General features: G+C 47.6%; 8 protein-coding genes across 8 annotated transcripts; 4 read left to right on the top strand and 4 right to left on the bottom strand.

The window, feature by feature from the left end:
- Window positions 1–589: 589 nt before the first annotated feature.
- Window positions 590–3,029, bottom strand: PV09_04232 (uncharacterized protein). The gene has a single exon (XM_016357549.1). The coding sequence runs from the start codon at window positions 2,877–2,879 to the stop codon at window positions 711–713; it is 2,169 nt and encodes a 722-aa protein (XP_016214953.1). The 5' UTR covers window positions 2,880–3,029; the 3' UTR covers window positions 590–710.
- A 108-nt stretch (window positions 3,030–3,137) lies between these two features.
- On the top strand, window positions 3,138–5,016 carry PV09_04231 (uncharacterized protein). The gene has a single exon (XM_016357548.1). It carries the CDS (start codon window positions 3,403–3,405, stop codon window positions 4,057–4,059), a length of 657 nt encoding a protein of 218 aa, XP_016214952.1. The 5' UTR covers window positions 3,138–3,402; the 3' UTR covers window positions 4,060–5,016.
- Window positions 5,017–5,528: 512 nt separating this feature from the next.
- PV09_04230 (uncharacterized protein) lies at window positions 5,529–8,990 on the bottom strand. Its single transcript, XM_016357547.1, has one exon. It carries the CDS (start codon window positions 8,638–8,640, stop codon window positions 5,617–5,619), a length of 3,024 nt encoding a protein of 1,007 aa, XP_016214951.1. The 5' UTR covers window positions 8,641–8,990; the 3' UTR covers window positions 5,529–5,616.
- Window positions 8,991–9,643: 653 nt separating this feature from the next.
- On the top strand, window positions 9,644–11,314 carry PV09_04229 (uncharacterized protein; the record flags this gene model as incomplete). Its single annotated transcript, XM_016357546.1, has 3 exons — window positions 9,644–9,822; window positions 9,873–10,328; window positions 10,375–11,314. 3 exons carry the CDS (start codon window positions 9,644–9,646, stop codon window positions 11,312–11,314), a joined length of 1,575 nt encoding a protein of 524 aa, XP_016214950.1.
- Window positions 11,315–15,047: 3,733 nt separating this feature from the next.
- PV09_04228 (uncharacterized protein) lies at window positions 15,048–17,649 on the bottom strand (the record flags this gene model as incomplete). The annotated part of the gene is made up of 3 exons (XM_016357545.1): window positions 15,048–16,035; window positions 16,102–16,989; window positions 17,480–17,649. The coding sequence occupies 3 exons, from the start codon at window positions 17,647–17,649 to the stop codon at window positions 15,048–15,050; spliced, it is 2,046 nt and encodes a 681-aa protein (XP_016214949.1).
- A 464-nt stretch (window positions 17,650–18,113) lies between these two features.
- On the top strand, window positions 18,114–19,668 carry PV09_04227 (uncharacterized protein; the record flags this gene model as incomplete). Its single annotated transcript, XM_016357544.1, has 3 exons — window positions 18,114–18,961; window positions 19,014–19,198; window positions 19,246–19,668. Coding segments are annotated over 3 exons (1,259 nt in total), but the record flags the coding sequence as incomplete, so codon positions are not given.
- A 723-nt stretch (window positions 19,669–20,391) lies between these two features.
- PV09_04226 (uncharacterized protein) lies at window positions 20,392–21,607 on the bottom strand. Its single transcript, XM_016357543.1, has 3 exons — window positions 21,264–21,607; window positions 21,096–21,167; window positions 20,392–21,034 (listed from the first exon to the last, which is right to left on the bottom strand). Exons 1-3 carry the CDS (start codon window positions 21,466–21,468, stop codon window positions 20,904–20,906), a joined length of 408 nt encoding a protein of 135 aa, XP_016214947.1. The 5' UTR covers window positions 21,469–21,607; the 3' UTR covers window positions 20,392–20,903.
- Window positions 21,608–23,792: 2,185 nt separating this feature from the next.
- PV09_04225 (uncharacterized protein) lies at window positions 23,793–25,151 on the top strand (the record flags this gene model as incomplete). The annotated part of the gene is made up of 3 exons (XM_016357542.1): window positions 23,793–23,852; window positions 23,920–25,048; window positions 25,090–25,151. The coding sequence occupies 3 exons, from the start codon at window positions 23,793–23,795 to the stop codon at window positions 25,149–25,151; spliced, it is 1,251 nt and encodes a 416-aa protein (XP_016214946.1).
- Between the last annotated feature and the right edge of the window lie 536 nt (window positions 25,152–25,687).

The raw sequence follows: 25,687 nt of genomic DNA, 5'->3' as shown, positions 1-25,687 counted from the left end.
TAACCCTAACCCTAACCCTAACCCTAACCCTAACCCTAACCCTAACCCTAACCCTAACCCTAACCCTAACCCTAACCCTAACCCTAACCCTAACCCTAACCGGTTAGCTCTAGCGGTTAGCCGTTAGGGATCAATACTTTTGGTAAGGCTTTTTTTTAATTCTTTTTACCTTTCTATACTGACAGATTACATCTAGATGATTAAAGCAAAGGCTTTCTTATAACAACTGAATACTTCCAGTACAGCATCGAGCAGGACTGGAACTGCTTCTTGGCCAACCTAATTTGATAGGTAGGATAGGTATACTTTAATAGATAGGAATAGATTTAAGAACTAATAAACTAGATATACTACATAGTTTAACTACAGAGAGTGAAGTTAAGGAAAAGTATATCCTTTTATAGATTATAAGTGTTTGTATGCTTCCTAGTCCTATACTAATTATAAAATTAGCATCCCTTAAGGTGATTAGGAGAAGCGCTTATTTTACTTAAAATAATCAAAATAATCACTTCACATGATTCCTCACGTGTTACTTCGTAACAATAAGCTGATATGATATAGATGTATTTAATTTATTATTATAACCTAAGCATATTGTAACTGTAAAATGGCCAGTTGCAAAGAGCACTTAAATCCAATAAATATATGCTCTAAGTATAGATATTATACTATAGACCAAAATATTGCAAGTTTTGATCATATTAGACCTAAAGAAGCGTGCCAGCATAGTCGTCTATAGCAAATCCCCATTCATCCGTGCTTGTATTGAAGAAACCTCCGTCAATAAAGGGATTTCCAGCGCTTTCATTTATAAATGCGGCATTAATGGGATCAGTCTCACTTGAAAATACTGCCAGCCCATCTGCGCTGGTCACTCTGGCATCTCGCATCTTAACATACCTATCTACCTGATCATACATGCTTTCCAGACCGTCGATGCAATTTCGCACCAGGTCATTGCTGGGCAGCTTGGTTTTCAACACATGAAGACACAGCTGCCATGATTGCTCGAGTCTTGATAGTCCAACCTCAAGAACAAGCTCGGGTTGGATCTTTGCAATCATGAGAATTGCCGCCGCCATGCGTATGAAAAACACGTTGTACCACCATTCACAAGTAGCTTCCGTTCCTGCGTACCGATCGACAACCTCTACAAGTGTAATAGATGAATGAATGCATACAACGGCGGCGCATTTTGAAAATCGCGTCGATAATTCAGATGGTTGTTGCACGGATTTTGTTCTGCAATAATCAATAAATAGAGGCCGATGAAGACCCATGCGTGCAGCTGAAAATCGCAAATGAAGTACATGGCGCTGTTGTTCAAGCACTGATCTGTTCCCGCGTATATCCTCGTGAATCGGCTTTTCCCAATTTAAAACATCTGGTAACTGGGTCTGCAATCTCGAAATTTCACCGTCCAGCTCTGCTGTTTTATCTAACTTCTTTGCAATATGGTTCAACTGACCATAGCCATCTTTGTACATCTCCGCGAGAAATTCTCGCATAACAACGAAGAGTTTAAGTGATTCGCGGTAAAACAGCAGATCAGACACATGATGTTCTGGTTGGGGCACCCCACGCAGAAGGTATTCGTCTTCAGTAGGTTCAGGTAGCGGAACAGAATGACGCCGTCTTAGCATGACAGGGCGACCAAGAGCCATAGCAATGATCATGTCAAATATTACGCAAGAATACCAAGCTCTTATCCTAAGCTCTCGCTCCAAGGGTGGAAGCTGTGAGGGACGAATGCCATCAACATGGAGCCCAAGACTTTGTGCGACGCGACATGATATGCCGACGATGTTCCAGCATTTATTCGGGGATGCGGTGGATTGAAAGAAATGCGCAAGTAAAAGGGTCATCTGGAGAACAGCTAGAGAGCCTTCGTTGAATAGATCCACCTTAAGCAGGTTTTTGCACTTTTGCAAACACTGAAAAACCAGGCTGTCCTTCTCTGCCGCAGGAAATTGTGTGAATTGCAGCCCAAGGATAAGCATTGCGTTGAGGGCGCAATGAAAGGTAAATGAGAGCGGCCCAGCAGAACCGGATTCACCCAGACCCAAAGCCGGGTTATCAGGCGCAGGCTTTGCACTGCCTCGCCATAGTCGCTCATAGCTTTGCATGAATGTTGGCTTATGAATGAATGGATACAACGAGTGCACTTTGTCCCAATAGCGACTTAAAAGAAAGTCAGTCACAGGACGAGGAAATAGTGCGAAGTTCTCGGGACCTGCAAAATCTGCTTCGAAAGTAGCATTGTCGATACCAACAGGCAGAGAGGATGATGCCCGAAAGGTGCTGCCGGACGTCTCATTGCTTCCTCCTTCGCCGATTGCTTTAAGCACCTGTTCCATGAGTGAAGTGGTCGACGAGTCTCCGAAATAGCTTCCTTTGGGTGAACGGTTCACCATAAAGCTTGAGGCAGCCCCCATAGCATCAACGTCACTGCCCTTTTTGCTGACAAGTACGCGACCAGACATTGAAACTTGCACCATAGGCGGAGAGCTACCGACAGATTGCTGACAAACTCGATCAAGCAGCTTCGTCAACAAATCCTGTTCATTAGTGGCCTTCTGCTCGCGTAGTTTCGCATTTTCATCTTCGAGCGCAGCAATCTTGGCAAGCAACGAGTCAACGTAATCTTGTGTTGTGTCATGTTGCGCCTTAGTTACTTTATACGCGCACTGTTCTTTCCGTCGCTTGCAATTCCCGCATTCTGGCTTGGTTCCGTCGCATCTTGCCTTGCGCGTCCTGCACTGCTCACAAGCAAGGTTGATTTTACGGCGCTTCGTGGGATGCTGCTGGTCTTTGTCTGGACTTCCACTTGCATCTGGATGATCGTAATCTGCGAAAGCAAGGGTGACAAGCTCCATGATGATGCTTTCATCTATTCTCAAATGGATTTAAGAAGCAGCGGGGCGATGATTGTATGTTGCACGACATGATAGGCAAGCGGCACAAAGTTCACCGCGCAACAATTAACAATGAGCAAGACGAAGGAGATAAGTCACGCTCCAAGAGTCTCGGAAGCATGTGCAGTGCAGGAAGACCGATGGTCGAAAATCGCGCACGCCCATCATCGCAAGGCTGCAAGGCCAGCGCAAGTGAAAAGTCGAAACATCTCCAGTGTGCTTTGGCTTCAGCAGAACCTTTTGATTTTTGACTTGATGGGACATGGTCTCTTATACTATAAACATCAAGATACTCCCATTCAGCTCGGTGAATAAGTACTCAGAAGTGTAGCGCGCTCAAACCACAGATAGCAAAGTCACAAGGCCGCGACGAAGCTACGAGAACGCGAGGTCGACATAATTGCGGCAACCAGATCGTAACGGATAGGACAATCACGTAAGAAAAACAAAAAGTCCCCCCCATTGAGATCGCCCGGAGGCTACCATGGACCGTAACGCGGTCGCGCCATTCCTTGTAAAGCTCTTCTACAAGGAGGGCGGGCACAATCGCGTCGACGCTTTCCATCCTATCGAACCCACCCCCCCTTACATCGAGATATACACTTGGCTTACGACTACCCTCGATGAGCTCGCACACGAAGTTACAGAGAGGCTAAAAAGAATCCTTCCTGACCCAGTTATTGGCACAAGGTTGGATTTTGAATTGGTTTTCCCTGACATGCGTTCGCAGCCACGAGGTGACGGCTATGGTTCGTATCAAAAGAAGCCACTTGGATCCGTGATTGTGGGCGCTGGTGGACCTGGTGTACCCGTGGGTGATGGGGCAGTACAGAGAGGATCTTACGTTGCCTCAGACGAGAGCAAGACACTAGCTGACGCGAAGTTCGTCATTGGCGATTATATCGACTGTGCTTTCTATCCTCCGCTGGCAAATGGAGACATAGCGATACCACAAAGAGGCGTAATGGGCAGACACGGTCCGCCCCGAGAGAATGGTTATTGGTCGGTCTCTATGGGTTCAAGAAGAGGTGGTCGTAGTATCGGCAGCGGACTGCCTGCTGGCGAATGGCGACGAGGGGATCCCGTACCATCTACTGGCGGTGGACCCAGCAGAAGAAATTTTTATGGTCGGGACTGGTGATGTTTGGAAAAGGGTCGAAATTCTGAGCTTTCTGGCGAACTCTGTCTCTGAAAGACAAGAGCCAAACCGACCTAAAACCCAATTTGTGGTTCTAGTGATCTTGAGAGCGCGCACGAGTGGTAAAATCGCCGAGTTATCACAACCACGTTTGAGGACATCAAGATGGTCTCAAAATTTGACGAGGAATTTTATCATATTAAGATCATGTGTCCCAAGGACGATCTCTGGATGATGCTTTAGGACTTCCTACCTGCAATTGGTCAGCATAAATTGAACCCGCAGGAGATCATATCAATTGGTACCGCTGAGTACGCTCGACCCCAGAGCTTTCACGTTGCCTCAAATGCTAAGCATTTCTTCCTCTCGGCTGTCTGCTTGCTCACCAGCATAATTTGTGCGACTCGGTGAAGGGTTTCGCCAAGACTAAGGATCTGTGGAGGGAAAACACTGCAACACAATTGGAAGTTTTTCACACTGCGCAATATCGCACATTCTATGAGGTTCAGCACATTGTTTCCTCCGCTTGGACTCCTAGCTTCTCGACACGATGGTCACATCAATGCAAGAATACTGCATGTTATATGGAGCTTCAACCGTGCAGCATAGTTGACGATGACGTATCATTGGGACAGGAGACCGTCCGAAATAATATATGCTGCAGACATCGCTCATGCATAGCCTTTCCCACTGCATCTTGATTTGAGATGAAACATTTGCATTCTTGACTGCGGGAGAGACTCGCGGATGATTCTCTTGCCAAGTGTCATGTAACAAACAAGCTATGCAGGGGAGACAAGAATGTGTTCAGTGAGTAGTGTGCGTACATCCTTGAGCGATTGCAAAGTTAGCTTAATGGTATTTCACCAATTGCTGGAGCATAGAGGCGACTCCGATGTATGTCAATTGATTAACGAAGCTTCATTTGGGAATGCTACCTGCTCATTCCTTTCCTTATAGCCCTGAATAATGCGAGCTATGAGTGCCGAAGATCCTATCTCTAATGAAAATTATCGCCCATGATAATTATATAATCAGTCTATCCTTACCTGCGTCACCACTATGTTAGCCTTCACATCCTCGAGTAAGAAACCGGCCATAAAGCCCAATCGAGCAATGCCCGCAAAAGTTTCGCTTTTTCTTGGCATCTGCTTTGGATAGTTGGGCCATGTTTCACGTTGTTCGACAAACGCCTGGTTTGTCAAGGATACGAAAAAATGAGGTTCACGAGTATAGCAATAAGGAAGTGACGTACAATAGATTTTCTTTGCGTTAGTGGTGCTCATGATCTAATGTTCGCTTTCTGTGTCAAAATCCGGGGGTTCTGTTGTGTCACACCCTAAATCAACATTTCAGCCATGCTTAACGGGAAGGACTTTGCTCCCAGTTCTTTCTCCAAGTGCAGCACGTTGGTACTTTGAGCGAATTTGGGTGGAAAGCAGAGGTAAGGAAGCACGAGCACATTTTTCAAATCGTTTTGATTGAAGTTTGATCATTTAAAACGCCAGCCCAATGCATGTCTATGATACATCAGAAATTTTCAGATATTTCGCTAAGCTCCTACAATTCATCCTTGGTGCTCGTCGATTTGGCAGTGTCCGTCGGCATGTCCTTGGATACCTCGAGAGTGACTGTCTCACTCTGCGTCTTGTACGAGCTCGCGGTTGCATCTTTCTTTGTCTTCTTTTCGGCTTTGGCCTTTGCCTTACCCTTTTCAGTCTTTGCCTTGGACTTTGATTTGGTCCCACCGCTGCCGCTGCTCCACTTGGGCATGTGTCTCTCGACGATCTTGACAACTTCCTCGTTGAGTTTCTTTGCAGCATTCTCGAGCTCGCTAGCTTGGAAAGCTGGGTTCTCCGTAATTGCAAGTTCAGCTTGCTTGGCGAGTTTCTCCTCGAGGAACGTCTTTGCATTGTCGTATAGGTTCTGAACATCGGCGAGATCTTGAGCAGTATACATTTCGAAAGGGTTGGCAGGCTTTTTGGTGGATTCTGGCATGGATTCTGACACTGGGGGAAGGTCTTCTTCTAGAGCAGCCAATGGATCTGTATCTTCAGTAATTGTCTCAGCTCCGCGGGAAGTGGAAGACTCGGACGCATCTGTTGCCGATTTCGTTACCTGTACTGATTCAGATGCTGTTGTTTCTGATGATGCAGACGCCGACTGCTCAAGAGCGTTCCTGATTAACTTGATAAACGTAGTTGTCTCGTTAAGACTTTTCTGCAACATCTTGATTGCCGCAGGCCTCGATTCGGCTTCCTTTTGCCTTTCTTGCACTGGCGTAACAATGTCCTTCATCTCTTTCAGTTTGGACTTCAGAACCTCAGCGGTCGCGGACTGCCCTTCTTTCTCGTAAATCCACTCGCTTACGGAGTCCACCAGCTTCTCTAATTTCTTTCGCTCGTCGACTGTTGAGTATTCGATAAAATCGTTCTCTTCCAGAAGACCACGAGCCTTGTAGATAAAAGATTCAAGGTTGTTCATGTCTTCGTCTCGTTCGCGTCGCAGCTTATCCGCAGCATCGAAGGCAGATAGACGTTTCTTCATGCGGCTTAGCTCTTCACGGGACAGCTCGATGCATCCTTCGCACTCGGTCCTGAAGTCAATGTTGACAACTTCAGTCCTTATCTTAGGCGCTTTTGCCTTATCTGCACCCTTGCTCTCTTTAGGAGACTCGCTTGAACCTGATGTAGAGATGCTCGCTTGATCTGCTGATGATTGTGGCGGTTGTGAAGATGAAGAGGATGGTTCCCTCTCGTCTTCCTTTAGCGGTTCCTGTTCTTTATTCTTGCCAAAACCCAACATATCCTTCATACCATCCACCATACTCTTTTTCTCTGTTTCCTCAACTGTGCAGCTTAACGTACCCTTCAAGACCTCTGGCAAGCCGTTTACAGGGCTTAGCCGAATGTGGAAGCTGTTTGTGATATTTTCCTTATTGCAACCAATCTTCTCTATCAGCTGCTTGACACTTGCGGTGAGATTTTTCGTGGTGAATGTATATGAGGCTGGAGCAGTCCCAGTTTCATCGGAGGCACCTTTTGATTGAAAAATACGGAACGTGAAGTCATCGAGCTGCTTGAACGGCACTTCTTTGGTAACGCCAACAGTCGATGTCGCAATAAATAGCTTCTGTGATTTCTCCTTGCCGTCAACATTTTGCAGGAGGAAGGTGGCATACCCTGCTGCATCTCCGACCACGATGTCCTTGACACGAAAGCTCGGACTTATCTGCGCAGCCTTGAAGGCGGCACCAAAAACTGCTGCCTCATCTGCATTAACATTACTACGAAGCTTAGCTGCATCACCAACCAAGCTTTCAAGTCTCGCCTGGACAAATGGCGTCCTAGTCGCACCACCATGAAGAATAACAGATGTCAGTTGGTCAAAGGTAAGGTTCGCCGCTTTGAGGGCGGATGTGATCGGCCCGTCAAGGCGATCAGCGAAGTCACTAGTAGCTTTCTCAAACTCGTCGCGGGAGAGCTTGTATCTGAAGTCCAGGTCCTCAAACAGGTCTTCGAAGCTTGCGGCCGTCTGTTTGTTGGCACTGAGAACTTGTCGAACTTTCTCGGCATCCTTGAACATGCGAGCCATGGCACGACCATGACGTCTCACGTCAACCTCGTCTTTTCCCAGAGCTTTGAAGTTTGATGTCTCGACGAACTTGGAGACCATGTCGTTCACAATCACCATGTTCAGAGCATCTCCACCAAGGGACTTGTCCCATCCGGCACCAAGCACGGTAACTTCCTGAACTGTCTTGTTGTACCTCCTGGTGTCCTTGATTGTCCGTTCTTGCATGCGAAGCACCGTCGCCACGGTGGATCCAGCACCCATGTCAAAGACTAAGTGGTATTCAGGAGCTGCTCCGTTCGTGACACTAGGGAACGTTCTTGACGTTGCATAATGCAGACCTACAGCAGCACCGTCACTGAGCATGCCAAGAACATTCAATCCTGCCAGCTCTGCAGCATTCTGTAGCGCTTTCCTCTCCTCGGCTGTGAAGTATGGGGGGATGGTAAAAACAGCACTAGTGACTCTGTGCGTCTTGCCTGCAAGCGTCTGTGCATTCTCCTTTACGTTCTTCAGCTCCATGGCAAGAAGTTCCTCAACTGTCCAAGGCTTCTCGTCTCGGTGGAAAGCACCACTCTGGAAGGAGACCGTACCGCGGTACTCATCTGGAACGAGCGCAAGGGCGGGATATCGCGAGGCAAACTCGCTTGCGGCATTGCTGTCGGCTGACACGCCCAGCAGCTGCTTCAGGTTCGGGTACACGTCGCCTGGAAAGCGAGCGGCAAGAGCTAACGCATCGCTGCCATAGCTTCGCTCTGGAAAACTGCCGACGGCGATTTCACCTTTCGGAGGTTTGAAAGCTATAGCGCTTACTTCTTTCCGCTTCGAATCCTTAGACAGAACGATCTCTAGTGGAACACCAGGCTTTACAAGAGCAGCCTTGATGTATTCAGTCCCCAGATCAATGCCAACAACCGCAGATGCCGCAGACGCTATTGAGGCAAAACAGAGAAGAAAGGCAACAGCTATCGGGAGGAGACGCAGGGGGCGTCGTCGGCCCGGTGGGAGCATTGTGTGGTCAAGGTGTAGATTGCAGCGTTAAAGACGTGCTGATACGGGTATGCAGGACTCCCGCAGGGTCTCTCGAACTCGGGTCGGCAACGCAGATGGAATGTGACGATCTCGGGTAATTGAGAGAGAAGAGAGAACAGAACAAGAATAGAAATCAGAGAATAGTGCTGCACGGAATTATCGATGCGCGGGCGGCAGTCGGTTTCTCCAGCTTTTATATGAACAAGTATGAGAAGAGACGGACAGATAAGGGAGAAAGAAGAAGCATGAGCAAAGCTTAGGGCACCGGGGCAGAGAGAGTGAATTTAGGGTTTTGCGGATAGCTGGCGAGACAATTGCGCCAGGTGTTCACTATCGTATGAATCCAAAAGGATGACGAGCGAGGGCGGCGTTCGCGCAAGCACCAAAGACACACTCGTACTGAAGAGGTTTAGCTCAGGGCATGTTCAATCTGGCCTCATCTGATTGGCTGCGGCGAAAGACTTGCCTGGGTCGGTTAGCACAGTCACGTGAACTGGCGCATCATGTGAGCTTCACGTGAGCGTTGTTCTTCAGCGCGAACTTGAATAACTTATTCTTCTGCGCAGATTGAACCCAAATCGAGCATCGCAATGCGTCGTTCTAGAACAGTGACGGTTCTTTTTCTGTCTGCTCCTTGAGGCTGTTGCACAAGAACTATCTTCAACACCGCCGAGCTTGGCTGGCGATTTTTGTGTCACAAACTCAACCTCTCGTAACTCACAAGAACGCAGCATTATTAGTGCTTACATAAGACTCCCTTTTTGAAGTGCTTCACAGTTAACGTTCAGTTAGCTTAACGCATGCGCATCACTAATCTTTTGCGCTCTCCCTAGCTGGACATGTTCTACCCATCCTAGATAATGTCACCACAGTAGCGCACAGCTGTAGAGACCATTTGTTGTTAAAGCGGACCGAATTTGCTTTCTCTGCAACCAAGCGTGCGAACCTGCCGTCTGTTTTCTACCTCTGATCCCCGCACACAATGGTTAGCACATCACTCTTCGCCGTCCTTTTCGCCCTGCTTCTTGCCTATCTTCTAGATGCGTGCTTTTGCCATCGCCGACATTCGCAAGAGCCCCCTTACGTTAGACCAAGAATCCCTTTGGTTGGTCATGCCTTAGGGCTTGCACTGCACGGTAGTAGATACTATGACATCGTTAGGTTAGTTCGCGTACGTTCGGCTCAGATGACTCTCAGAACTCTAAGCATAGAATCAGCCCGGGCCAGCCAGAGATTTTCACGCTGCCTATCTTCTCGTTCCGGATCTATGTTCTCAACTCGCGCCATCTGTTTCCTGTCATTATCCGTAATGCGCGGACCTTATCCTTTCGTCCCTTTGCCCAGCTGGCTTCTAGAGTGTGGTGCAGCGTATCCGAGCCTTTTATGCAAATGCACGAAGAAGGCCATCGTTGGATCGAGGATTTATTCCGCGACACGCGAAATGCCCTAGCCGTTGGAAGTCATTTAGACTACCAAAACCTCATGGCCGGGGAGAGTCTAAAGAATTTCATAGACCAGCTAGACGAAGATGTTGGAATAGAAGGAAAGAAACGTTTCAACATATACAAATGGATACATCACACCATCACCGTGGCAGCTTCGGATGGCGTGTATGGGAAGAACAATCCTTTTCGAGACCCTGCAGTGGAGAATGACTACTGGTACGTGTTTCGCGCAAAATCAACATGCATTGGTTGACAGTGAGCCTTGAAGGATCTGGGCTCAAGGTATCAAGAAGCAAACAGCCAAGCTGCCGAGTGCGTTTCTGCGTAAGGAGCTAGCCGCGCGCGAAAGACTTTTCAAGGCATTCGAAAAGTACTGGACCTCTGACTGGTCCGATGCAGCGGAGATTACGAAATCAAGAAAGCGCCTCTATGACCGTGACGAGGTTGCGTTGAGAGATCAGGCAGCGCATCAAGCTAGCTTCAACCTCGCGCTTCTAGGAAACACGATTCCCACAAGTTTTTGGGCATTATACGACATTTTCACGCGACCTGAGCTTCTGAAAGCTATTCGCGCCGAAATTGAGACAAATGCGTTGATAAAAAGGGCCGTCAATGGCTGTTCTACATTTGAACTTGACGTGGCAGCTTTGCGAAACAAATGTCCCTTGCTGTTATCGTCGTTCCAAGAGTCACAGCGGACGAAGTCAATCCATGCCATGATTCGTGAAGTCATTTCCGACACCCTCATCGAGTCGTCAACAACTAAAATGAAGTATTTCCTTGCTCAAGGACAGTACGTTCAAATGCCCTCTGGTCCAATTCATAAGGATGTGAATATATGGGGCCCAAACGCCGCTGATTTTGATCCCTATCGCTTTACAAAGGGTACTTCTGTGCTGCCGAAAAGTGAACTGCCAAATAGCTATGCATTTCTGCCATGGGGGAGTCCGCCACATCTCTGCCCTGCCAGACAGTTCGCAAGCACAGAAGTGTTGCTATTCATCGCGCTTATGGCCTTACGCTTTGAATTCTTACAGGCTGGAGGAGGCGCATGGAAGACCCTTGGTGTGAAGACTGGCGAACTAGTTACAATTCTACCGCCTACGGATGAAGTCCTCCTCGACATTGGCAAGAGAGAAGGTTTCCAGGGCTTCTGGATCGTCAAAATGGGTGAATCTAGTCAAAAAGTACCATTAGCATCTGGGTAAGATGGTCGCTAAGGTCCTGTTTGATTTGACGCATTCGATATTCTGAATCAGGAACTACTTGATAAAAGCTTTTGTAATCAAGGTTATTGGAATATTGATGAACGGATGGAAAGAGCATGCGCTCCAATTGCTGTTCAACGGGGATTTAGTTTGCCTCATATGGTACAAATGGCAATATGACATGGCTAGCATGCTCGCCGCCAAAGTGGACTACGTGTTTACCTCGGTTCCTCTCTTCGATCTGTTCCTTCTTTAAGCGTCCCTGAAATTCATCCACCAGTGGGTATTCACCAGAGATTTGCACGCTGATTCCCTCGCCAGGCTCAAAGTCGATTCCCATTGCCCACAGACCAATTTCAAGCTTGTATATTTCACCTTCCTTCAGTTTTTGGACCTCATCATGAGTATGGAACGGATACTGGCTGTGTAGACTCTGGCTCTTGTCTATCTTCCGATGACTCGCACGCAGAATTCCGAGAGGGCCGAAGTAAATCATCAGATTGCTGTAGTCGCTTTCCGGTATAGCTGCAACGTTCGGGTACGGGCACCTCGACCACGGAATGTTGATGTTTATCATCGGTTTCCCTTCTCTAGAAAGCTTCCTGATGAGAACGTATACAACCATGTCGTCAAAGCCAGTATTAGGAGGGATAGACATGTATAGCACCGCCTTCGGCAGGCCCATGAGTCGTGTGGGCCTTTGAAAGACGTAGTGAAAAGCGGCGTGTGCTGGTGGTGAAGCAGAAGACTCCGCATCGTAGGAAACTTGGCTTTCGTGGAGTGGAACATCTGCGGAAAGCCCACCATTCTCTGCGAGGTACAATGTTTTGTAGTCTGTGTTGGGGACCGGAAAGTCAGACACCTCAATAGGATAGACAGGGTCCTTGTCCCCAAAATTCAACGATGCCATCCGAACTCTGCTTGTTTTTTCCCATCCATTTTCAACACCTTTCAAGAAATGGTCGAAAAATGCCGCAAGCTCATCTACGGACTCCCGAACTGACCACAGATCAAACCATTCTTGGTACGGATCCCATCGTAGCCACTTGTCTTTTGTATCTACATCAAGCCAGCCGCGAACGCTTCCCATTGTGTGAACAAAGCTGCTGTATGATGCCACAACGTACGTCGGTATGTTGATTTTCTTTATGTCTGCTCTTTTATCCATCCAGTACTCGTTCATGAGGTTTGATCGTCGGTACATTTCTTTGAAGTCCTCTAGGCCATGTCGACCTCGAATAACATGTTGGGTGATAAAATCGAAGAGGCCATTGTCCCATGCGCCGCCTCTCACAAATTGCTCGCGGTAAAGATCGCCACAAGCCTCCCATGGCGCTATCGCTTTCAATGAGGGCGGTCGTGTAGCCGCAATGAACCATTGAACGATTCCAAGATGTGAGTTTCCAGCTAGACCAACCGACCCATTACACCAGTTCATTTTCGCCAGCGCTTCGATGACATCGTGTCCATCTTCTCCCTCTTGTGTTCCCATGATGACAATGCTGCCGTCGGAATCACCCGCACCCCTAGCGTCAACGTTGACAACGGCGAAACCACGAGGACAGTATTCCGCTGGATCTGGTCCCTCAAATCGCTCGAGGCCGCTTAGGCATTTCTCTGGCACCCCACAACTCCATTTGACTCTAGACATCATCGATATACCGTTGTGCTTTTTCCCAAAAGGGCTCCAAGCAACTGACATACATCAGCGAAATGAAGAAACTAGAGAGCTATTTACCAACCTATAGCAGGGACTTTGTGTTCCGCATTCTCGGAGGAAGGAGGGCGATAAATATCGCAATAGAGCGTGCAACCGTCGCGTACTTTAATTGCCACGTCATGTTCAACTAAGAGGTCTTCCGACAACGCTCTTGAATTGAAACCATTCCAACCCTTTGGCAGCACTTCTTTTCGAGGATTGAAGCCCACATACCCATTCTCACCAACGCTTGGGGGTTTGATCTGCAAATTTGCAACCTGCTGTCGTATTCCCATTATGGGTCTAATTTGTATTCACTCGGAAGTTGGAATGTGCTGGTTCGTAGATTCGCGCGCAAATAGGAACTAAGTGAAGGGGTAGCCCCAGATTTAAAGACAAAGTCGGCATTTCGCATCTCGGGTCTTAGAACTAACAGGTACGAAACGGAAGTAGTTGGGTCCTCCATTGCCGGCTCCAATTATTTTTATTTCCATCCTGTCTGACTGAATAGATTTCTTGCATTTTGCCTATTTTCACATGTGGGATGGTCCAAGCAAAGTACATTCCAGCCCCACACTAAGGTAAGTGTGGACGCAATCTCCCCACATTCCGATCGTGCTTCGTCTTTTAATCTCGCCCGAACTCGACCGATAGCCGTGCAGAGACACCCATGCATTCCGCAAGTGTTGTTTGCCAACGTATAACATATCTTAAAACGCTCTTAGGTTGTTCTGTATCGGTCGAGGACGGTCGTGAATCGTATTAAGCTTTACCAATTGCTGCAGAAAATATATAGGCTAGTGGCTCCAAATTGTAAAGTAAAACTGTTCGCAAACAAAATCTGCCCCGTTGAAGCCAACTATTGTAAAGCTCTCCTCTCTGATAACTTTTTACAAAATCATCGTGAGTGCGTTTCTATAAAACCATGGCGCCTTATTTGGGAAATGAGACGACATTCTCCAACAAGGAAAAATATGGAGATTGGCGCGACGAGTTCTATGCGAAGGGATATGTTGTTCTTAAGAACGTCATTCCAAAGGACCGCGCCCTGTACTATCGACAAAAGATGATTGATTGGCTTTGCTCATTCGACAATGGCTTCGACATCAACGACCGCAGTACGTGGACCGAGAAGCATCTCCCTTGGAGCTTCAAGAACGGAATGTACCTCAATTATTGTGCCGCTCATGAGAAGTACGTGTGGGAAGCCAGACAAGAGCAAGGCGTCATTGATGCCTTTGCTAAGCTTTGGGGAACCGACGAACTCACAGTGTCGTTTGACACCATCAATATCACTCTACCAAACGCAGCCTCAATGGGTGGTGACAAGCCGTGGCCTCACTGCGACCAAGCACCTGAAAGACAGGGACTGGTATATACATCATCCAGCCCGACATCAAAGAAGCTGCTAACATGACTGATACAGGCATGTGTTCAAGGCATAATCAATCTCTCCGAGGCGGGCCCAGATGACGGAGGACTGGTTGTCATGCAAGGTTCCGCGGCGCTTTTCGAAAAATTCTTCAAGCAGTTCCCACCGGATAGGACGAAAGGACCTCTTGCAGCGCTTCATTACGATTTCTATCCCTTCCAGGAAGAAGATCTCAAGTGGTACGAGGATCAAGGATGTAAACTTGTCAAAGTGTGCGCTGAGCCAGGGGACTTGATCTTGTGGGACTCGAGACAAATGCATTACGCGGTATACCCAAAGACAGACGTGATACGTACCATCATATACGCGTGTTATACCCCGGTAGCACTGGCGTCACCGGAGGATTTGCAGAAGAAGAAAGAAATATTTGAGCGGTGGGAGGCCACAACTCATTGGCCCCACATCAACATTCATTCACAGGGAAAGCATATGGTTGATGGGAAGCTGGATCCTTTGGAAAGAATGGAGCCATTGGAGAAGCCTGAATTGACCGACAAGTTGTTAAAACTTGCGGGGATCAAACCATATTAGAATGGTTCGCATGAAATTGTTGTGTGTGATCAATCCTTCCCATCTTCCCATCCTATCTCGTTTTAATTGCACTAGAATTCCCCGGTGTTCAGCATAGAATCTGTACTATACATAGAAACTTGAGAATCAAAGTCAAATCCTAATCTGAACCCTTGTGAAGATCCGAAATGTTCTTCGGAACCCGAAGGCCAAGGAGAAAGCATATCAGTAAGAACAAAGCTCGCATGACTCAGATCTGGACCGGGCTCATCTCTCGCTTTGTTTTTGACGTAAGATAGTAGAGACTGTAAAGAAAGTGACTCAGTTCCAAGCGGAGTCTGTGGCCACTGCTGACAGATATTGCAGAGCTCGAGCAAGATTGTCACTCCATTTTCAGCATGAACAGTGACCACCGAGTTCTGGCGCATGATAGAAATTGCACTTTGAATTAACGCAAGCAATTCGTTCAGATATTGGGCGGACTTTGGCTCGTTCATGCTCTGAGATATGAGGTAATCAAGCGTTAAAAATATACCTGCTGCAACTGCGGAAGCGGAGGATGACCACAGTAGCTTAAAAAACCGAGGCGCCGTGCCGGTGAAACTCAGCAATAACCGTCGAGCGGCAGCAGTAGCAATTGTACGATATTTCTGCTTATCTTCGATGTGCCTTGCAATAGCAAGCGAACGAGCAGTGGCAAGGACCATGAAGTCGATCACCACAGAGATCTGATAACGTTGGAAGGTGACCCACGGGTGCTGCTTCTCCCATTCGAAGTCATCGCTATTTGCCGGAAAGTGTGGGGAAAGGTGCAATGGGAGGCTTCTGCGGACTGCGTCAATTTCATCAAGGGCTTTGGTTGTTTTCATCGCTGTTCGCGTTGCGTTGGCTTTGAAGTAAATGTAGAAGATGTAAGCTAGCCTCGCCATGACGGTCAGATACTGTACCGGCGAAGGACTGGAAGATGTACCGCCACTTGAAGAGGATGGCAGTACTTCGTGGTCAAATCTACCGTTTCCAGAAATCGAACAGCAAAACGAGGCTGGTGAAATGGAAGGTGGTCGAGACCACGGACCTAGCCTACAGATTAATGTCAGTCTCGTGATATTTTGACAACAGCATAAATCGTATTCTTCATACACATACCAGTCGCATATGACCAGGTTCCACCACATGCGTCTGCCAAGCTCCCTGTTCGCTGGTGTAGCCCACACTGGCCTCGTAGAGAGGTCGTTAGAAAACGACTGCTCACTTCCCAGTCTATGCATATCTAGGGAGCGAGCCATATTAATGCATGCACCAAGCAATACCCACTCCTGCTGGTGTTCACCGTTATTACTGTTGCATAAAGTCAACACAAGGATTGTTTGGATGGACTCAATTGTGGGTTTCCTCAGAAAACTAGATCGATGCAGCTCTTGCAACGCTGATTCGTACCACATACGAGAAACGTCGACAGCATAAGCTATCTTATCAGCCGGTTCCGAAATGATATCTCTTGGCAGATCCGTCTGATCAGGTATGTCATCGGCACTGATATACATCAGACCAACTGAGAGAAGCGAGAGCCAAAGCGATAACCAAGGCCTCTGTTCCTCCTCAACAGTATGGCCAGCTTCAAGGTGGTTCCAAAAGTTCTCATGTTGCTCTAGAAAGCAATCTGCTCTAACAGCGCAATGGAGCCATCCGAATGTCGTTAGTGCAAACTCTACCAACGTGCGGCTTGCAGATCTTGTTGGCAGAAGCATATATAATGGGTCATTACCCGGGGTCCACAGTTGCTGCAATACAGGATTTGCGTTTGAATCGAATTTCGGGTCGAGATCAAATTGCTCCAAAGCTGGGACAAGCTCCTCAAACTCAGGCTGAGAGGAGTCTTCAACCGTTCTTGCTTCATGTGACGCTGAAGGCTTCGACAGAGCGAGAGCGACTTCTAATTGTGCGATCTGTGAGCGCAGTGCGGAGCGCTCCTTTAGCAGTGCACTGAGGGTATCATCATCAAGCGAGCCAGGACTTTCCACGTTCTCTGACCCTCTGAGTCTCTCGTTAACATGACCGCATATTTATCGTAAGTGCCGACCCACACTTGCAGCTGTCCTCTTACCCTGGTGATCGGCCGTCTGCATTCGTGCGCGAGGTTTCGACGGATACAAGGCGCACAGGGTATTTTCTTGTCACACTTGATCTTTCGCCTGCTACACTCCACACATGTACGAGAGACCCTCTGGGACTCCCGTATCGCTTCAGACGCCATTTATTATGAATGGACTTGGCAGACGTAGCATCATATACTTCGAGAGTTGCTCTGCAACGTGGTCTTCGAAGTGAGAAAGAGGTTTATTTGCTCGCAACTAAGCCGACAAGGCTACAAAGCAAAACCTGGCGTCCTAGGTTTGGCAATGGGGTCGGGCATTCAGCTGGTTTGCTGGGCAGGCATAATCTAGTTGAATGGTCGAGCAACCCGGTATGTGGAGGGAACACGAGCCGCAATGCATAAAATCTGGATCTCATCCCCGCAAAGTACGCTTGGGCCATGTTTGCGGGTGGTCTCCGCTTGGAAACCCGATGTTCGCTCTTTGGACTGCTTTGCCATCTGTTTGATTCGCTGGAGCGGGCGAGTGCGGGCTCGCTAACATCCACAGCATTGAAATTCCATCGAGAGCGGTATACTGTCGAGATGTTGATAAAGGCCATGTTCGCTCTCATTGAGCAAGGATGATGATTGCCTTTATATAAGAGCTAGCGCTACATGCTCTTCTCTTCTGCAAAAGTTGAGGAATTATGATGGAGGACAAGTTCACGTCTAAAGCCCACGTCGACGATGTCGAATCGTCTGATATAACGGATAGGGCAATCGTGGGTACGGTCAAGCTCATCGACAATTCAGCCGTCGTGTTAGTGCCAACACCAAGCAATGATCCCAATGGTATGTGGCCAATGCCCACTTTAAAATGCTGCTATAAACTCTGTGCTGATGTTTGAGCCAGACCCGCTGAACTTACCGACATGGCACAAATGCATCATTCTGATTCTTGTTGGACTGTATGCTGCTACTGGCAACCTCATGACCAGCGGTATGAGTGCATTTCTTCCCGCTGTCAAAGCTTCGTACAATATGGATCCGAAGACAAATGATCTCGTCACTTGGCCTGTATTTTTCATGGGAGTTGGAAATCTTATCTCGATTCCCGTGGCGCACGCCGTCGGACGACGGCCCGTATATCTACTCTCGACAATCTTGCTCGCTTTCGGGTGTCTGTGGTGCGCAAAGAGCAAGAGTCTTAACTCGCACATCGGAGGTCGCGACATCATGTCCGTTGCTGCCGGTACTGCGGAGGCGTTGTGTCCAATCATCGTCCAAGAGGTCTTCTATCTACATCAACGCGGCCAAGTCATAGCTTGCTTTTGCGCTCTACAGACAGTGGGAACTGCAGCCTTGATCGTTGCTAGCCCATATATAGCGTCTAACCCGCATCTCGGATGGCGCTGGTGGTATGGGATTTTCGGCTCCGTTAGTGGCGCCATCGCTGTGCTTAGCACCGTCTTTGTCAAAGAGACCAAGTACGACCGTTCAGCCTCTGCTCTGACGGGTGCCGGCCTGCCTTCGGAAGATGGTACCCTCGTCCCCGTGACGACGCATACGAAACGTGTAATGGATAATGTCAATTACCGTCCGCGAAGCTTTCTGCGTGACATGCGGCCGTGGGCCGGATATTCGGACTTCTGGCTCACTATGGATTGCTTTAAGCAGATGTCCCAAGTCTTTTTCTTCCCTAACATTTTCTGGTTGATTCTCGTCAACTCGGCCGCACTTGGCATTTATGTTCTCATGTCGGCTTTATTTGCTGGCATACTTGTCCAGCCACCATACTTGTGGAGCTTTGATGCTCTTGGATATGTTTTCGCTGGTCAGGTTGCGACAGCGGTTGCTGTGCCAATTGTCTGCGGCTGGCTCAGCGATTTGACGGTGAAGTTACTAAGCAAACGTAATAGAGGAATCAGTGAGGTGAGTTGTACTCCTTGACACCTTGAAAGCAAAAACCTCTGACCATTTTTAGCCCGAGTATCGGTTACTTGCGTTGATTATCCCGACGGTATCTATCCTCATATCCACTGTCATCTATGGCAGAACCGCTCAAGACCCGGATAATTGGACATGGGCTGGAATTGCCGTGACTTTGAACTTTGAATACTTTGGATTTGTTGGCGTCGTGGTTTCGTCCTTCGTTTACTGCATGGACGCGTAGGTTCAGACCGTAATCGCCCCAATTCGATCGCTAACAAGCGCAGATATCCTCAACGTGTCGACGCAGCCCTCGTTCTCATTTGCTCCTGTCGAGGATTTATCGGCTTTGGGATCTCGTACGGAACCATTTCTTTCGTTCAAAAAGAGGGTTATGCAGGTGCCTTTAACATTTGTGCTGGAATCATTGGAGCCTTGATGTGTTTGGGCATCCCTATCTATCTATTCGGGAAGCAAATTCGGAGGAGGACACAAAATTTCGCAATCGATTAGATGCAACTATCGGTTTATGACCAACCAAAATGTAGGCTTTATTGGCAACTTGAAACTCAGTGCTGAAGCGGATGACGGTTGCACCTGTAGTGGGATAGCTTTATGGACCGCGTGCTTCTCAGTCGCGAAAGCATGAGATCTCGATGTATGATCACGTTCAAATCAAGTGAATAGTCTGGCCTGTTATTAATATGCGGATATTTATTGTTTTATCTTGACGGTGGACATGGCAGGATGTCTGACGATCTAATGCAAAAGCAGTCACGTATAGGTAATTGTTGCAAGTCAAGGCTCTCCTGAAATATTATATCAAGAGCAGGTACTGATTTGCCTGTATACGTATCATAGATGATGTCTGCGAGATTTTGAGGGCAGTGGCCTGAGAGAAAATGTCACTCTTGCCGATGCGTCTTGATAATTCAGATGTTTTCACGCGTTGTGCCCTCGACCAGGTCCTCGCTTAGAACCGTCATTTATCCCGGAGCAAATGAAGATGCAGTTGCACAAAATCCTTGGCTTCCTTCCCTGTCAGGTATGTCACTAAGTGATAAGAGCAAGACATGAGCCAAAGATACTCGGGCCCGGTCAGTAAGGTCCAGCAACAGACACGGAGCGACAATTGAATTTAGAGGTTGGGCGCAAGCCCGACTTCAAGTTCGACGTAGCCGAGCCCTATCGGCGCAGGGCTCGACAGAGGCTGCTTTGAGTGAGATGAGTCAATGCTCAATTTCTTCTTTTCGGGCGCCGCTAGCCTTGAGAGTCACGTTGGAATCATATTGAACAGGGTCGAAGCCGCAATTTAGATTTACAGTCTTACTGCCATTGAAGGCGAGCCTTCAATGGCATTCACAAGGCCTTTGCGAGAAAAGACAGGCGGGACGAGCACGAATCAAGACACATGACGGGTGAATGCAGTGATATAGCGCGACGACGCAACGGACGAGCAAGATGGTTAAGGCCTGAGTGAAAAATATAGAAACTGGCTGCAATAGTCGCTTAAGTTGAACAATTGGAATTCCAGGCGGCAATCAAGGGATTGGATTAGAGTTTTCGATGATTCGGTAGAAACCTCAGTAGAGTGCGATATTAATGAGGTGACTTTCGCACTTGTTTGGTCTACTCCCATTTCAAGCTGCGTACAGCGATGCGGCATGTCATTGGAACGCCCATGTTCGAGCAAGCTTCATAGACTTCGTCATTCTGTAAACGATGCCAGAATGGTACGTTCCTCAATCCTAAGACTCTCGGTTCTCTTGAAAGCTCAGCCGTCATAACGTCGTGAAGAGTCAACCAAGCCGCAAAGGAGCCTCGGAGAGCGGTGGCTCGTGATGTCTTTATGTTGCTCTTTAGCGCATCAACTACAGGACGATGCCTTCATCCCCTGTGCCACGGACCCCTGCTGGCCCGTTACCGTTCTTCGGTCTGAGATTGCTCACTCGTCCTCGTTTTGTAGAAATGGGTTTTCGATCTCCTCACTTCCGTCCACAGGCGAGATCATAGTGAGTAGTGTGCCACGTGCGACCACCAAACCAAGCGGTCTCGTCTCCTCGTTGCCCTCGTCGTCTGTGTGCAAACATGCTTTAGTGTGACGTCCTTCCGGCTCTTGTCTGACAACTCAACTTACCACGCATGTATTCTTCTACTTCGTCTAACACAAGATTCATAAGTTGATCGAATCCCTTTAGCACGCCCACGACTATTCCGACGTCAAGTCAGCGTTCTCTGCTATCGCTAGTAGAGTGGCAAAAACGAAAGGCGGGGAAAGAGATGAGGGCCACAAGCGTCGACGCACCTTCTCGGCCGCCATTGAACTTGATCCTAAGTTGCTTATCCATGAAACGGTTCAAGTCAATGATATTCTCCTTCTTGGGCCTCTCTTTCTGCTCTCCGCTGCCTGCTGCGGCAGAGCCACCTCGACCGCCACCTCTTCCTCGCTCGCCGCCTCGGTTACGGTGGCCACCATTACTTCCTCCACGGACGTTTCCACGCTCTGACATGGCGAAAATTTTCTCGGTATGCGGGGAGCGAAGTTGCGCGAGTAGGTTGTTCGCCGGTTGTAAGTCGTTGGCGCGTAGAGAAGCTCTTTGGCGAGTAATTACGGAGCAAAATGTTTTCAGACGCGCGCAGCTGTGACGTCTAATTAGGGTTAGGGTTTGTTGCCTTAGTTTGCCAGTTCTACCATGAACAGCAACTGTGTGTAACTATCCACTCACTTCCGCACAGAAGCATCCTCTCTGCCCCTCGGTTAAAGGCTCATGAATCGTGTCTGCAAATGTTGTGACGTACTACATGAAACCATTCATGCTGAATTTCATGGTTGTCTCAATAGCCAAAGACACATCCCAACTCTTTTCCCCGCAAAAGCCCTTGGCGGGAACCTCTCTGTAAAATCCGAATCCCGAATCTCACCTCTGATAGGCAATGTTGACAGTTTCCAGCTACTTAAGCGAGGTCAGACTGGGCTTTTGTGGCTATTTGGGCTGTGACTCCTTGGGTTCCAAGAGTCACAGCTCTTAGTATTTCAATGAAGACGAGTCTTCAGCCATCCAGAGACTGATCGGGAACTGGGGAAAATGGCTCCGGGATGTGAGCCCTATATATTTGGTGCCGTCCCAAATTGGCTCCACAGGATTTGAAGACTTTAGAATCCTTTGACTGCTTTATCTCCATGGATTCTGAAATCGAAATCCCGCAACTGCCTAACGCCAATCTGTTTCTGATCGTTTTGATTCCTCTTTGGGTCATTACCACAATCTGTGTATTCCTACGATGCTGGACTCGATCGAAAATTATTAATGTGTGGGGCTGGGATGACACGATGATTATTGCCGCTGCCGTAGGTGCAGGTAACTCGTTCGATTGCATCGTCAATCCTTATATTCCTTTAGTTAACATACACCGTTACAAACGGGCTCGGAATTGCCATAGTCGTCAACGTCGCAAAGGGAAGCCTTCGCTATGGAGACTTCTTAAATCTTGTTAACGTTCGTACGACTTTACTTTAAATTCAAGACGAAGACGCTGACGCTGACGCGATCAGATATGTATCACGTCCGAGATCTTTTATATGGTCACGGTTGTTTTTTTCAAAGCGTCTCTGATCATTCTGTTCTGGCGACTAGTCCAGTCACGACGACAACGACTTATACTCGAGGTTTCTCTCGCGCTGACAATTATTTTTGGCGCGTTTCATACCACTTGGATTATTTTCCAGTGTGGTGTTCCAAAGAGCGCTCAAACTATTTTTCTAAACAGTCTTTCTGGTAAATGTATAGCTCCTAAGGCATCCATTATGCTCAACTATGTGCACTCTTCAATAAATCTAGCTACTGATGCTATCCTTGTCATCATATCAATCCCTACCACGTGGAGGACCCAGCTCTCGTTTCGCGAGAAGATTGTTCTGACCTTTTTGTTTGGTTTGGTTGCTCTGTGAGTATCACCCGAAATTACTTCGATTACCACAAGAATAACAACGCGTGTCTAATTCCATACATCGTACAGAAGCTTTACGGCTACTGCGGTTCGCATGATTTGGATCAATGACCTTACCTCGTTCCAACTCGACTTTTTCCGTGAGTAATAGAGGCCCGCAGGTGCAATATACTTTTATGAAACTAGCTTATCAGTGCTCCCAAAGGACATACAGGGTGGCTATTATTATGGAGCTCGGTGGAATGTGGAGTCGGCATCACCATTGGTTGTCTAATTACGCTTAGAAAATTCTTTCGTCATATCCTTCAGTCTGCCACAACTTTGATAGAACGAACCGGAAGCACGCTTGAACAGAACCATTTCGGGGCAGGACGCGGCGAAGATCGTTGCTCGGACGATAATTCTCAAGTCGCAAGTACATACCCTCACATCCACGGCACGAGACACGAAGACGGGGAAGGTTCAGATTTAACATTGCTAAGCCACATAAGGAAATAAACGTGCTTTATGGATTCAAATAGCTCTTTTGCTCAGTCCTTGCCACTGAACCGGATTGGAATGCAAATTGCTCGCAAATTCCGCATATTTCCGCGTCAGTTGTTAATTTCAGTAATTATTCTATGTTCAATACATTCTGTATTTGTTGAGAGCAAATCAATGATGTAGAGATCAAACATAATACGTCGGCTGGAATTGCAAAAGAGGATTCTAGTTTTTGGCAAAGGTTGGAATGCTCATGTGAAGTCCAAGTAGACCGAAAGCCGAGTGTGAATGACCCGCAAAGAATGGGGAATTTAATTATATAAAATACCAACACGAGTTGCCTTATGCGCGCCTCAGTTTAAATCATAAGGCGTAAGTTCGATATCCTTTCCAGACTTTGATGATGACGATTCCTGAAAAGGTGGGTGAACTCTTCCTTTCGCATGAAAAAGCAGTTGCGAAGGTAATCCAACGCAGCACCTCGTACACAGAAACTTTTAAGCAGTCAAAGCTACATCTGACAATCCCAGGTCATTATCATCGGCGCAGGTCCAGCTGGTTTATCTGCAGCACTTCGGATCAAACAGGTAACAGACATTTCACCTGTCATCTACGAGCTTCGTGATGAGTCTAAATCACTACTTGGCGGAGCGATCGGTATCCCTTCGAATGGATTGAGACTCTTAAGCCGCCTAGGGCTTTACAACGAGATCATAGCCGTATCCATCTTCACACGGAGTGTTGTACTGCATTCCACGCGAGGAAGAGTCATTGGCGAAATGGACCTTGTCAGTTGGGCTGAAAAAAGGATAGGATTCAGCTACATTAGGATTAAGCGAGGTGACCTGATGGATGTCTTGTTGAACGCTGCTAGGAGAGCCAGCATCTCAATAATCTACGGAAAACGACTTGAAAGGATTGAAGAAGTTGACGATCGTGTCAAGATTTACTTTTCCGACGACACAAGCTCCGAATGTGACTTTCTATTAGGTTGTGATGGAATACATTCTGCGGTCAGGACGAAGTTTGTCGACCCGTCTTGCATCCCGGTTTACACTGGCATATCAAATATCGGTTCAATCGTATCTACATTTAACCTACCAAGCTTCATCAATGAAGTGGGTACCATAAATGTCACAATGACCCGAGATGGCAGTCTTGTGTTGATGCCGGCGAATGCAGTTCGAGATCCAATCTTCTGGTTCTTCTCCCGTGAAGTAAACCTCCCTCGGGACGAGGACGCAGTTGATGGATGGGAAGAACGGAGAAAGACTCAAGTTGAAGAGATGAAGTCAACGCTTGGAGAGTCGAATAACAGGTGGATCAGTGGGGTAAAGGAGGTGTTGCGCAAAACGAGCGTGATCAAATTCTTTCCAAACTATAAGTTGCCTTCAGGAGGGAAATGGTTCAAGGGTCGAGTTCTGCTTCTCGGCGACGCTGCACACGCAATGCCACCTCACGCCGGCCAAGGATATTCAATGGCTCTCGAGGATGTCTTCCTTCTCGCGAATCTACTGAAGACTTCGGGTTCGAACGTTCTCAGAATGGTCGAAACATTTGAAGAGAGGAGACGACGGAGGATCAATCAAATTCTCAAGACCGCCGAAGCAAGAGCCAACGCGCGCAGGAAGTTCCACAGTGGCAGCATCGTTTGCGACAGTACGTACTAACAGCTGTGCTCGGATCTTACAACATCGTAGGTTTGTCCAAGCTGGGTTTCGGTCAGAACCTTCTCGCATATGACGTGGAGGAGGATTGTTAATAGTCTTGAAGCACTGCAAAACAAAACAAAACCAAAAAAACCAACAACGCAAGAACCATCGATGTACGTCTATTTCAATCAACGATGCTATGTCAATTATGGAGAATCCTTTTAGAGGGTTCTCCTCACTTTGAGCAAGGACAAGTACCAAGAATGCCAAGGCCTGAAACTACTTTCTCAAGGGGATGTGATTCATGAATACTGATCCGCTACAGCCGCTTTGACGAAAAGAAGGATAGAAAAATCGTGGGTATGAATTCGATCAGGCAGCGATTGTTTCAGCAATTAATAGCTGAGATTTCAGGAGTGACATCACGATTGCGGTAATTTCTTTCCATTTTACTAGAGTAGTTGCCTTCACCAGTTCGACATTGTCTCGTTCGTCGTAAACTAGATTGTGATGGACGAGCAATACGTACCCCAAAGCGAACTATAAACAACATTTGCAAATCATGTTTCGAAAGCAAAGTGTCAAGCGGGAAAGGAGAATCACCAGATCGTTGGCTTCGCATTCGGGATTCGGGAAAGGGGGCGTT

The sequence above is a fragment of the Verruconis gallopava genome (genome assembly GCF_000836295.1).
Source record: "Verruconis gallopava strain CBS 43764 unplaced genomic scaffold supercont1.11, whole genome shotgun sequence".
Taxonomy (NCBI): Eukaryota; Fungi; Ascomycota; class Dothideomycetes; order Venturiales; family Sympoventuriaceae; genus Verruconis; species Verruconis gallopava.
The sequence above is the reverse complement of the archived record's forward strand: the minus strand, read 5'-3'. Positions and strand labels throughout refer to the sequence as shown.

What these genes read in the sequence shown, in the direction of transcription:
- PV09_04226 (XM_016357543.1), bottom strand. Translation starts at nt 21,468, where the DNA reads ATGTCAGAGCGTGGAAACGTCCGTGGAGGAAGTAATGGTGGCCACCGT. An exon ending in GTTCAATGGCGGCCGAGAAG is followed by an intron (nt 21,168 to 21,263) that starts GTGCGTCGACGC and finishes ACGTCGGAATAG; the next exon opens with TCGTGGGCGTGCTAAAGGGA. An exon ending in AGTAGAAGAATACATGCGTG is followed by an intron (nt 21,035 to 21,095) that starts GTAAGTTGAGTT and finishes GTTTGCACACAG; the next exon opens with ACGACGAGGGCAACGAGGAG.
- PV09_04231 (XM_016357548.1), top strand. Translation starts at nt 3,403, where the DNA reads ATGGACCGTAACGCGGTCGCGCCATTCCTTGTAAAGCTCTTCTACAAG.
- PV09_04232 (XM_016357549.1), bottom strand. Translation starts at nt 2,879, where the DNA reads ATGGAGCTTGTCACCCTTGCTTTCGCAGATTACGATCATCCAGATGCA.
- PV09_04230 (XM_016357547.1), bottom strand. Translation starts at nt 8,640, where the DNA reads ATGCTCCCACCGGGCCGACGACGCCCCCTGCGTCTCCTCCCGATAGCT.